This window comes from Setaria italica, chromosome II, assembly GCF_000263155.2.
Source record: "Setaria italica strain Yugu1 chromosome II, Setaria_italica_v2.0, whole genome shotgun sequence".
Classification (NCBI taxonomy): domain Eukaryota; kingdom Viridiplantae; phylum Streptophyta; class Magnoliopsida; order Poales; family Poaceae; genus Setaria; species Setaria italica.
The window spans coordinates 2148959-2162202 of NC_028451.1; the positions used below are offsets into that span (position 1 = coordinate 2148959).

The window sequence follows — 13244 nt, forward strand, 5'->3', positions numbered from 1 at the left end:
AACTCACGTGTTGGTTACATATGTTCATTAATTTCGTACCTGATGAATTACCAACTAGCTTTCGTAGCTCAGTTGGTTAGAGCACCCGTTTAGTAAGCGGGAGGTCTTGATCTGGATTGGATTATACATTCAATTTATTTTTCTTTTTTTTGCCTTACCTTTTCTTCTTAATTTTATTTTCACAAACATTTTTTTTTTACAAACTCATGATTACTATTACAGTGCCAAATGTTAGTTGGCACAAAAATCCCAAATGGTATCTTCCAGTCCAGATCCATATCATCAATTTTTTTTAAATGAATCGGGCAAGGAGAGCTGCCGATTATATTAAAAAGAAAGAGTTCCAGACTAGAAAATTACAAAAACACCAAAGCGACGAGAGGAAAAAAATTATTACTTACACTTATCAACAACGCGTCAGAAGGGCGGAAAAATGTCTTGCACCAGCCATACACCACATCGCGGCTTTGACTTTGAGCTTTGTAAAGAGCATGTTTGTTGATTGTAGACTCCGTGCGATTAAAAATCGCATTCCACTCTCGCCACACCATCCACGAGGTAAGCATGACGAGGGAGCGCATGCCTCTTCTTGAGCAGCAATTAGTTGCTGCCCTCGCCGTCCACCGTAGATCCATGTCATCATGGCTGACATACCATTGCACAAAGATTAAGCCACGAGGTAAAATCGCAGGCCGGCATCGTGCTTACACTTTTGACTAGCACCATCATTTTAACAGCGTTTTGACCGCACTCGCAGTCCAAATCAAACTTTTTCCAAGTCTATTTATCCTCGATTATTTTTATGGCACACGATCTCCTTGAGAATGGGAACAGAGGCTAGAACGACCAACGCAACTCCGGAATCTCAAAGTGGTTTGAAATGTGGCAAAAGCCATGGACACGTCAGCCTCGACAAGCAAACATGGATTGAATTGAATTGCCCATGCGCAGCTTGCAATTCAGCTCAAATGACTAATCCTAGTTCGTTGATGACAGTGGTCAAAGGAGCAATGTATTCAGACTTTCAGAGGAGGTTTATCTGATGTTCATGTTGTTGATGCATGTCTGATTCAGCACTCGGCACATATGGTCTTCAAGAAAGATTCAGTGAAATGATGAGACCTTGCTCGTAAGATCTCGAGGACAAGTTCAAGTTGGACTCGCCCATGCGGTTATTCCCTCCAGGATGAACACTGCTGGTGCCTTTGGAAGACGATGAGATGACTTGCAAACGTCGGTAGAATCGTAAGTGGGATTTGATCTTGCCGATCTGGAAAATGTGCTGAAAGGGGTGTGAAAATCTGTGGCTCTGCGCTTGCCTTTTGGTCTATCTCAAGCTCTCAACTACTCAGCTCGGCCTTGCAAAGTTTATCAGTGATTCGCAAAAAGAAAAAGGAAAGCAAACTTTCTTTGAAAAAAACTTCAAGAAAAAAGAAATACAAAGAAAAGTTTATCAGCGGCTTGGTGTCTAAAGTAGCACAATGGACATGTCGGAACTGACAAAAGTTTGAGCGTTAGACTATAGGAGTAACATCAAACTGTTCTGAATTTCGTACAGTGGTATCTACATATAAACTATGCTTGTTTTGTTTTACAGCCTTTCAGGTAGGGAGATCGTGATGTTACAGTACTTGATAGAGATTGCAAGGTGATGGATTCATCTTTTTCTTGCAGTGGCACAACAAGCCTGGCTCTGCACTTCAAATTCTAGCTAGAGCACCATTTATTTTCCATGAAAACCTCAATAGCAAGTCTTGTCAGGCCCATGGCAGAAAATAGTACAGCACTGGGCCTCTGCTATGGCATGCACAGCTTTGGGCCCCAGAAAATTGCAGCTCCCTTTTTTTTTTAGGAACTCTGCCACCTCTGCGGGTATGCCGACCTGAACATTTGTATTGAAAAGAATTAGGTTGACGTACATCCCTAGATTTTTGGAGAAAATTTGCGGCTACTCTTTTACTCGCATCTCTCTCAGACCTGAATGAAGCTGCAGGGCAACTCGTCACCGTCACCAATTCACCATGATAGGATATGTAACAACAAGTGGTCCATTTTTGTGGATTGGAATCGATATATGGTGTTCCAGGGCACCAATTCCTTGCCGACACCGCAATGCGCTCCTGACGCAGACTCCTCTAACACATTGACCTGCATTCAGTAACGCCGCTAGCTCACTGCTCAACGCCCATGTCACTAGGTTGGAGTGCAGCAGCACTGTGCAGGTGCCATGGACTTGGGGATTTTTTTTTGTTTTGTTTTGAAAGGACGGGGCCCTACTGCCCTTATGCAGGATCCAAAGCACAAGTTCTTGGACCATGGATGGAATCAGGAAGTAAGTACACTGGATGTCTCCCTGCATGTGGGCTCATGAGAGGCATGCATGACCAAGGGTTTCCATGCATTGGCATCAGGCTTGCATGAGGAACTGGACCCAATTTAATATTTTGGGGCCCGGTCCATTTTGGATTGGATTCAATGTGTTCCAGACCAGACGGCTACCATCTTGACCCTGCATTGAGTTACAAGTTCAGTTTCCTAACATTTTGACTGGCATTCAGTGTTGCTGCTGTGCAGTGCCCAAGTCTCAAGGTTTCAGTACAGCCATGCCTGCGCCAGTTTGGACTGGCTAGATTCAAGAAGAATCCAAAGCACAGATTCTTCTCGGACCATGTAGTAGGAGCCTTTGCAAAGTCAGTAAGTCCAAGGAAACCAATCTGAAAGAACTACTATGGAACTAAGGGGGTGTTTGGATCTGGAGCTAAAGTTTAGTCCGAGTCACATCGGATATTCGGATGCTAATTAGGAGGACTAAACATGAGCTAATTACAAAACTAATTGCAGAACCCCTAGGCTAAATCGCGAGACGAATCTATTAAGCCTAATTAATCCATCATTAGCAAATGTTTACTGTAGCACCATACTGTCAAATCATGGACTAATTAGGTTTAATAGATTCGTCTCGCAATTTAGCCTAGGGGTTGTGAAATTGATTTTGTAATTAGCCTATGTTTAATACTCCTAATTAGTGTCCAAACATTCGATGTGACAGGGGCTAAAATTTAGCGCGGGGATCCAAACACCCCCTTAACATAATTTCAGGTCGTACTCTCAGATCTCCCTTGAGCTTTTTTTTTTCCTTGAACGAAAAACTAAATTTTTTTAGTGGTTGCTTATATCAAAACTGTTTCAGAGTGTTATCTTATTAGTGCAGAGTTCGACGGTTGAGGTGGTTAGTGCTTCAGAAAACAAATGTAAGGTAAATATGCAAAGCCTGCAGATTCAGGGGGTGTTTGGATACACCCCACTAAAGTTTAGCACCTGTCATATCGGATGTTTGGATGCTAATTAGGAGTATTAAACATAGGCTAATTATAAAACTAATTGCACAGATAGAGTCTAATTCGCAAGACGAATCTATTAAGCCTAATTAGTCCATGATTTGACAATGTGGTGCTACAGTAACTATTTGCTAATGATGGATTAATTAGGCTTAATAGATTCGTCTCACGAATTAGCACAGGATCTGCAATTAGTTTTATAATTAGCCTCATGCTTAGTCCTCCTAATTAGCATCCGAACATCCGATGTGATACTGCTAAAGTTTAGCACCTATTATCCAAACACCCCCTCAGTTTATTCTTCTTTTTTCTTCATAGTTCTTTGCCCTGCATAACTGCATTAGTCTTTTTCAAAATTTGATCCACTCAACACATGGAACAGAAGCAATGATTAACTCTCACCATTCTGACTCACTTGGGCGGTCGGGAGGCGACGCCGTCGCCCCAAACGAGGCCTCGCCAGATCTCCAGTTCGGCCACTGCCGTCGGGCCAGTGCCGACGTCAAGCGATGCCGCGCGTGTCCTTCCCTTCCTTCCCTTCTTCATTTTCTTGTTGGAGCTCGAGCTGCACGAGGATGGCTGAATCCACGTCTGGGGAGGCCGGATCCACTTGTCTTGCATACGGATCCGTGTCATTCGGCGTGCGATTCCGGCAGTGGGGGCCTCCATTGGCCGCTTGCAGATGCAAGAGGCTCAGCTGCTACTGCTGCTGCCGCGGGCGGTGGTAGCTCGGCCTTTCGGCGGCAGTGGTGGCTGCACGGGCTAGCCACCGGTCAGCGGATCCGCTGACAGGCGCGGCGGCGGATGCTCCTAGGCGCAGGGCGGGGTCCGTCACGCGAAGTGGTTGTGCGCGTGGGCGAGGATGGCGGCGAGCGGCAATCAGGCGTGGACGAGGAGGTGTCGTGATGACGATGCGAGGCCCCGAGGTGGCGATGGATCCAGCTCCGCCTTGGCCAGGCCGGATCTGGCCGCTCATCCATGGTAGGCCGCGGGAGGCATGGCGGCGGCGGGAGTTGTCAGTGACACGACCGCGGTAATGTGCAGGCGCGGGCGTGGAACACGGCCCTGGCGGTGGCTTGGTGCCATGGCCGCCACAGCAGCACGAACAAGGGCGCGGCGGCGCGCTGCCGCGGAGGCAGGTCGCACGTGGGTTTGGAGCCTGTGGCGAGGTGGATCTGAGGTTGGCGGCACGTCAGGGCGGCGAGCCTGGGGCGTGGGCATACAGTTGCAGCGGATGAGGAGGCACGGCGGCAAAAGCCCTTACCGGCAATGTTGCTTGTGACGATGGCGGCGGTGTCCTAGGGCGTCGTTCTCCCCATTGGGATGTCATGTTGGAGCTTTATCCCTACTGCATATGGTTCTCTGGGTGAAAACCCTATCCAGATTCTAGACGAGCGATGGCGGTGCCCTCCTTGGAGAAGTTGTTTATAGAGGCACAACTCGGTTTGTGGCAATACTGGTGACGCCGATAGTCATAGCAGTCTACTGCTGGTGGCGACGGTCCGCCGTGACGGGCTTGCAAAGCGGCAAGGCGGCATGGTGCAAGATAGCAAACTTGATGGGGGTTGTTGAGCTCACGTGGAGGTGATCGTAGTTGTGGTGGCGGCTAGGGGTTGCCGCATGGTTGTTGGGTTGGTTGCTTGCAGCGGACCGCGACTGGCGTTGCTTGGCAGTTGTCAGTGCGGCGTGGGACTACGTCCGAGGATAGCGCTTGCAGCAACGACGTCATGGGACGACTAGGCTTGCGACGGGTTGCTCAGCTATGCTGAGCTACTCTGGTGCGGTACGTAGTCGGAAGACGGCGCAAGCGACTTCTTTGGCTTGCTGGCATGGCGGCAGAGGATATGTGCGCGGGTTGAGCAATGAGGCGAAGTCAACCTGCGGCGGCGGCTTTGGTTGTTTGATGGAGACCTTAGGTTGCGGGGCAACATTGCTGCCATTCTGGCGGCGACATATGAAACGGATCCGTGACATGCAGGTTTGTGGCGGACGTGGTAAGGCCCCCGCGCGTGGTGTTTCTTCGAGGCGACAAGAGCAAGATGGATTCCAACGCCAGATGTGGCAAGGCCCCCGTGCGTTGTGTTTTCATGGTGGCGACTGCGAGGCAGCCTGCGAGAGGTCCGAATTTGGTGGTATCACTCTATCGGGTGGAGTGTGATGTTGCAATGGCACTACGGCGAAGGGTCCCGCATGGCGGTGGTCTTTTCGGTGCGGTGCGGTGCGGTCCTGTTTCTCTCGATTCTTGTCGACGTGGAGTCAGAGGTTCAGCGACTACATGAGCGTGAGACTATCGGGAGGTGCCGCGATAAAGGCTTCGGCCCTACGCTGTTGCAAGTCGAGTGCTGTAGTGTGCTCTGCTGTCACTGTTTGAGTGGAGTGGTGCGACCGCGTTGATATCCTAATCCAACCGATCAGGTTTAGTGGTTTTGAGTTGGGTGGTTATCCGCGTTGACATCCCAATCCAACCGGACGAGTCGACCAGTTTTTTCTCCTTTCTTTTCTTTTTCCAGTCTATCACCTCCCTGAACTGTAGTTTTGTATTTTTTCTGCTATATCAATAGAATTCTTGCGCGGTTTGTAAAAAAGAAGAAGCAATGATTAGGGTTGGTGGTGCGTCCCTATTCGATCAATTGCTCCTTCCACGTAGACCTCTCTCTTATATTAAAAAAAAAATTATAATCATAGACCTGTCTCCAGCAATTTCTTGTCAGTCTTTGGTTGCCCCTTGGCAAACATTGCAGCTTAGAGCTTCCAGAGAAGCAATGATTCAGAACTGGCACGAGTATTTGTTTAACTGCCACCCGTCTGCAAGCAGGAGCTGTTGAAGACACTAATCTGAGTGTGAAATCCACTGAGAAAAGTAAGACCCAGTTTAAGAGTTAAGACCAAATCATTCCGAATGATCGCCGAAAGCTTTGTCCTAACAAAGTACCCAGCTTTGGATCGAGTTTGGACAGCACAAAAGCACGCAAGTGATGTGACGCTGACCACTCATGAACAAGTGGATTGGTCAGTGTCACCAACCTTTTTCCCTTCTGATCATGCTGTTGCCGAATGCCACAACATCGGCAGTCGAAGATCTGTCTAGTGTAGTCGAAAATCAGAAACTGCTCCAAAAGACGTGAAATGCTGGTGCGATTTGAGTACTCCTCCGTGGAGACTGATGCAGGCAAGGCATGCTCCTGTAAAAAGTGAGCAAGTGCTTGGTGCCATGGCTTTTCATCAGTTCATACCCTGCCTGGTGCCTGCAGCATGGAGGCAGCACAGCAGCATCTGCAGTCAATCGATGAGATGAGAGTAGTTACCATGATGTACAATTGACAAATCAGTTTCTGCCGGCACTCAGAACTCATAAAAAGAAGAGTACTGAGTACTAGGGATTAACAGTGGTGAGCAGTAATTTCTGGTATGTTGGCAGTTGGCTTGAGGCCTTGTTTAGTTGGCCAATTTGGGAGGTGCCAAATTACTGTTACAGCACTGTAGCACACTGTAGCGTTTCGTTTGTATTTGTGAATTATTGTCCAAATATTGACTAATTAGGCTCAAAAGATTCGTCTCGTAAAGTACAACAAAACTGTGCAATTACTTTTTAATTTCATCTACATTTAGTACTCCATGCATGTACCGCAAGTTTGATGTGATGGGGAATCTTCTTTTTGCATAGTGTCAAAGTTGGAAGTTGGGAGTAACTAAACATGGCCTGAATTTTTTTTTTCTACTCTGCCACAGCTACAATATGAACATCCAGAATGACGAAAAGGACCGTGATCATTGCGCAACGACACATGCGTCATATCTGAATGATTGGATAAGGCCGGTACGAGCCAACACATGCGGTGCTTCCTAGCGATCGCGACCGCGGAGATCTGGTGCATCCGAAGTAGACGGAGTTGGTTGTTGAAGTTCATGATCTAGTACTGGAGATTTCTCCAACTCTGGTTTTGCAACCAAATGTTTGTAAACACCTGAATTCATCTGAAACCTCGAAATCCAGACGGATCGTCGTTGGAACTAGTATAACACCTGCAACCACAACCATGCCAAGGGTTGCAGCCTGCTAGGCTATCTCTGATAGTCTGATGCAGAAGTAGAGCTGATGGTTCAGTAGGAAGTGCCCATGACAGGTGGGTCCACACCGTGTCACACTGGAGAGAGGAGGCGTCAGGCATGTGCTTGTGGTTGTGGGCGCCATGCACGACCTTCACAGCTCATAGTTTTTTGACCGCGTAACAGAAAAAAGTGATTGGGATGAGCGAAGGAAGCATCTCCAGGTCAGGACGCGAGCAAACCATAGGCCGATCGATCCTACCATTGCTTTCGCTTCACTTCAAAGCTTTGGTTCCCTGCTGGTCAGCAACCATAGGCTGTGAGCTGTGACAGCTTGCAAGTTGCTGCTAGGATTTACCTTATGATAATTTCCATTAGATGCGTGGTAATCAAGGTCAAAGCAAAGCATTTGTGGACAAAGACAGTAGGCCTTTTGAACAGTTAGTTGTTCAGGAGCAGCATTCTGTTCCTGAGTCCTGACAGTACCCAAAAGCATTCATGTTCCATCAGATATGGAGGCCTCAGGTGCTCACCTTAACAGAATTACTACAAAGCAAACCTTAAGTAGTTAACAAACGTGATTGCCCCAGAGTCCTAGGCTCCAAACTCCATGAATGGTTCTTCAGTTCTATCAGGAAAATGGAGATCATGGAGCTTGATATGTGTACTTCAACAATGTCCTAAGACACAGCACCACACTAGAAAGAAATTCAGGGGGCTAATTTCACATCCTAAAGCTTAGATGCAGGTAATTAAATACTTTAAGATATCTGAATTTCATACGTACACAGGCCTAACCACACCCCAACCAAACATTAAGTGTGGGATAATCAAGGTCAAGGCAAGCATTTGTGGAAAAAGACAGCTAGTAATGTTACTAGGGTATACTACTATTGAACAGTTGTTCGGGATCAGGAGTAGCATCCTGTTCCTGTACAGTGTGAAGCAAGGAAAGGCATTGCATTAACTGACAAACCAAAGGCACCTTTCTTCTTGCCTGGAGACTTGAGTGAGGGCAAAGTACAGTACAACATATGAATGTTGAGTTGCTTACCGTAACACAAGTACAGTTGTACAAATCAAACATGATTGCTCCATAATCATAGGCTTCTAACTCCCTACTAAGCTCCTGAATTCTAACAGGAGGATGGACATTAGGAAGCTTGATATATACAGAACAATGTCCTAATTAAGCCACACACACACACCATACCACAAATTCAGACCCTAAAGATTCCACACCCTAATCGACGATGGCTGAATAACAGGTACCTAAATTTGACACCCTAAACTTGAAATATCCGAACTTTCAACAAAAGAAGGATCGATAACAGTTAAGCTCGACCGTTTTCAGATGCTGATGAGATCTCGAGTTGGGGAGGACTGCGAGCTCGATGGCTGTTTCTGCTGCTGGTGCTCTTTGGCTTCATCATTCAGTGCTTCAACAGAGTCAGCTGACACTGGAGGATTGGGCGCGGCACCATCATCGCCGCTGGGAAGCTCATCTCCTTGCCTCGAAGTTGGCTTGGGAAGCTCACTGAGCATCTGCACCACCTCCCGCATTGTAGGCCGCTGCACGCTCTGCTCCTCGACACAAAGCAGCGCGACATAGAAGATGTGCATGACCTCGTGCACCGGCACAGTCGAAAGCCTGGGATCCATGATCTTGATCACCTGCTCCTTGTTCGAGTCCGTCATCGTTTTGACCCACTGGACTATGTCCACACCGTCCCCAAACTCTCCTACTGGCTTCTTTCCAGTGACCAGCTCAAGAAGCACGACGCCAAAGCTGTAGACATCGCTCTTCTCATCAACCTTGAGGGTATATGCATACTCTGAAAATCCAAAAGAAGGATTAGTTCATTTTAAAAAAGAGCTTCTCTACTCGGTGTAGAGGGAAATTCTAAGTTTCTACGTCCGAAGAAGTGAAACAAACTTTAGATATAAAGCAGCAATTCAGTGGGTAAGCAGAATGACATATATTCATTAGCTAAACGTGACAGACATGACTAAATGGAGACAACTAGTAACAACTAACAACACATTTGCATTGTGAGAGCATCGCTATTCGCTAAGCATCAAAATCAATAATTAATAACTGTACTCCTAATTTAATCAGCAGACAGCAAGAATGAACTTAGAATAGAGAATTACCAAAAACTCCTATACTGCCAAAACTTCTGAAAAAATTGCAAACTGTCATCAGGATAGATCTTTTACCTGGAGCAATGTAGCCGTATGAGCCAGCAATGGCAGACATACATTGTGATGCGCCTGAGTCCTGCAAGAACTTGGCGAGCCCGAAATCAGCAACATGCGCTTCAAAATCAGAGTCAAGCAGAATGTTGTTCGATTTCACATCGCGATGTAGGATCGGTGGCGAGCAATCATGGTGTAGGTAACTGAGACCCTTGGCAGCCTCAACAGCAATCTTGTACCGAGTGTCCCAATGGAGGTGGCCACCTTTCTTGCCATGGAGGAGCTCCCCCAGGCTTCCATTCGGCATGTACTCATACACCAGGAGGTTCGTCTCATTGTTCGAGCAGAAGCCAAGCAATCTCACAATGTACCGGTGCCGGATCCTCCCAAGCGTCTGTATCTCCGCAGAGAACCCATGGTCATGTGAAGATCCACGGCTCATCGCCGAAAGCCGCTTCACTGCAACATGCTCACCATCTGGCATTGTCCCCTTATACACAATCCCAGCTCCACCTTTTCCTATGATGTTCTCCTCCTTCAGACTATCGAGCACATCGTCGCAGGTGAAGTCGAGGCGCTGGAACGCGGTGAGCCTCCACGCTCGTGCCTCGCTGGCCTTCTTCAGCGACCGGGCCTTCAAGATCGCCATGGCGGCAAACGCAATTGAGCACACGAGCAAGCCAAGAACTATGAGCAGCTTGAAGGTATTGGATATGCCACCATGGCTGCGTGCGCCATGGTCCGTGCCAGCACCACCGGAATGGCATGGTCCGAGGTACGGCCCGCACAAGCCCGGGTTGCCGACGAAGGACGTGGCATTGAAGTAGCTGAACTGCCCAGTCGCCGGCACGAGCCCGGACAGGTTGTTGTACGAGAAGTCCACGGCCGTGAGGCTCTGCATTGCAGCAATGGTTGCGGGAATCTCTCCATCGAGGTGGTTCCGGGACAGGTTCAGGTAGTTGAGAATCCTCATGCCGGAGATGGCCGGCGGTATCTCGCCGGACAGGTTGTTCCGGCTGAGGTCAAGGTATGTGAGCAGCCGGCATTTCCCAATCTCCGGCGGCACGCCGCCGTCGAGCGAGTTGCCGCTCAGGTCAGCCTTGGACAGCTGCTGCAGCCGCCCAATCTCCGGCGGTACCGCGCCGTTGAACGCGTTCTGGTCAAGGAGCAACTTTTGCAGACCGGAGAAATTCCCGATGGACGCCGGCAGCGCGCCGGTGAGCTGGTTGTTGGAGAGAGTGATGGACCCAAGGTTGGACGCGGCGGCGCCGGCCACCGCGGGGAAGCCGCCGGAGAGGAGGTTGTCCTGGAGCTCGACCTGCACCAGATTCGGGAGCTCGAAGAGGCCTTCCGGGATGGAGCCGTTGAGGTAGTTCTCGCCGAGGCGGATGCGGGAGAGCGCCTCGCATTTCCCCAGCGACTCCGGAATGGAGCCGAAGAGGAAGTTGCCGAGCGCGATGAGGGTCTCGAGCTTGCCGCCGGCGCAGAGGTCCGGCGGCAGGGTGCCGGTGAGCCTGTTGGAGGAGAGGTCGACCAGCTGGAGGCGTCCGTTGCGGCCAAGGCGGCGCGGGATGCCGCCGGTGAAGTTGTTCTCCCAGAGCTGCAGCACCTCGAGGCTGGGCAGGTCGCCGACGAGCTCCGGGATGCTCCCCCGGAGCTTGTTCCTGAAGAGGTTGAGCAGGGTGAGGTTCTTGAGCGCCGCGAATGTCGCCGGAATCTCGCCGGTGAGCGCGTTGTTGGAGAGGTCCAGCGAGCTGAGGCTCCTGAGCCGGCCCAGCTCCGGCGGGATGCCGCCGGCGAGCCCGTTCACCTGCAGGAACAGCGTGTCGAGGTTCGCGAGGTTCCCGAGCTCCGGCGGAATCTCGCCGGAGAGCCCGCAGTTGGCGGCGTCAAGCCGGACGAGCTCCGTCATGTTCCCGAGCTCCGGCGGTATCCCCCCGGAGTAGCTGTTGTAGTATCCAATGTAGAGCTCCCGGAGGCTGGTGAGGTTGCCGAGCTCCGGCGGGATCCTCCCGGAGAGCTCGTTCCCGGAGACGGCGAGGTACTGCAGCCTGCCCCACGTGCCGTACTCGGGCGGGATCTCACCGGAGAAGAAGTTCCCCCCGAGGTGGAGGTGGCGGAGCGCCGGCAGCGCGGCGACCCCGAGCGGGAGCGGGCCGGTGAGGTTGTTGTTGTAGAGGTCGACCACCCGGAGCGCGCGGAGGCGCGCCAGCGGCGGCGGGAAGGTGCCGTTGAGCACGTTGTTGGAGAGGTTGAGGTGGGTGAGGTACCGGAGCCGGGCCAGCGGCGTCGGGATGGGGCCGGAGAACGCGTTCGCGGCGAGGTCGAGCCGCGCGAGGTGCGGCAGCCGGGACAGCGCCGCCGGGACGGGGCCCGAGAGGTTGCGGCCGGAAAGGTCGACGCCGATGACCGCGCCGCGCGCGTTGCACGTCACGCCGGACCACGCGCAGGGGCTGGCGGTGGCGTTCGCCGTCCAGGACGCCAGCGCGCCGGCCGGGTCCGCCAGCTCCGCCTTCGCCGCCAGCAGCGCGTCCGCGTCAGCGTTCACGGTGGCCGCCGCCGCCGCCGCGGCAGCGGCGGCGAGGAGGATGGGGAGCAGGAGGTAGTGGAGGCGCATCGGCATTGCCATTGGAGGTCGTGGCTCCGCCTCCGTCGGGAGAGTGGAGACAAGGGAGTGAGGTCGGAGAAAGGAGAGAGCTTTACGATAGGCTGCTCATTCTTGGACGCACAGGCACAGCAACACACACACACTGCCACTGACACACACCTACTCGCGAGGCCGCTAGTGGCTAGTGCTATAAAAAAAAGGCATGTGAGTGTTTATTGGATTTTCTGAATTCTTTTTCACATGATAAACTTGTCTTTTGTTTCAAGATTTGGGTTGGCTTTGTTCGTGCCATTGTGTGGGGGGTTTCTTTTCTTTTTTGGGATGGGACAGGTGTGGTTTGTTAGTTGCTGTGGATTCTTGTGTTGTGAAAAGTTGCTTTCTTTCTGGGTTGATAGTGTTCAAGCTTTTTCTCCTGTTTGATGGAGGGCATGCTGTAGCTTGTCAGCAACTTAGAGGTAGTTAGAAAGTTGGTAAAGAAAGGGCTAGTTCCTCACCAAGCTAAATCAACGCAAATTGCTCGTATTTGGTTGGGTGGCTAAAAATAGCCTAGTTTGCTATACTTCTGTTTGGTTGGCTGCATAATGTGATAGAGGACTAAGCATTTCCTATAATTGGAGTTACCACCGATCATCTCTCTTCTCTCCTCTTCCCCAATCCATCCCCGATTTCACCTGCCGCTGCTTTGCGTTGCCGTCGCAGCCACCAGCTTCTGCCGCCATCGGAAGAAGCTGGTGATGGCGGGGAGGAGCGGCTGCCGCGTCGTTCGTGGTGGAGGAGGGCGCTGAAGGTGGAGGAGGGCGAGGGGCACCGGGCGGAACTGCTGTGGAAGTACCTCCACGACCAGATGGAGTTCGCAGGCATCGACTCCGAGGTCGGGACGGTGGCGGCGCTGCTGCCTGGCACCTCCACCCATCATGTCCCATTATCTCCTCCACATCCTGTCCTCGCTTCTATCTTGACGCGCCCCGCAGCTGCCAGCTCCGGCAAGGCTCAGTCGAGCGCCGAATCAAGCTCCAGTGATGAACCTCCTCCCGCGGCCCTAGGATGACGCA

At 50.9% G+C, this 13244-nt stretch overlaps 1 protein-coding gene and 1 long non-coding RNA gene across 2 annotated transcripts; both read right to left on the reverse strand.

Moving 5' to 3' along the window:
* Positions 1 to 1514: 1514 nt before the first annotated feature.
* Positions 1515 to 2808, reverse strand: LOC111256288. The gene is made up of 2 exons (XR_002676317.1): positions 1978 to 2808; positions 1515 to 1882 (listed from the first exon to the last, which is right to left on the reverse strand). It is a non-coding gene; the product is annotated as an uncharacterized LOC111256288 (long non-coding RNA).
* Positions 2809 to 8348: 5540 nt separating this feature from the next.
* On the reverse strand, positions 8349 to 12365 carry LOC101778055 (leucine-rich repeat receptor-like serine/threonine-protein kinase BAM1). The gene is made up of 2 exons (XM_004955365.4): positions 9606 to 12365; positions 8349 to 9220 (listed from the first exon to the last, which is right to left on the reverse strand). The coding sequence occupies exons 1-2, from the start codon at positions 12211 to 12213 to the stop codon at positions 8736 to 8738; spliced, it is 3093 nt and encodes a 1030-aa protein (XP_004955422.4). The 5' UTR covers positions 12214 to 12365; the 3' UTR covers positions 8349 to 8735.
* Positions 12366 to 13244: the final 879 nt, after the last annotated feature.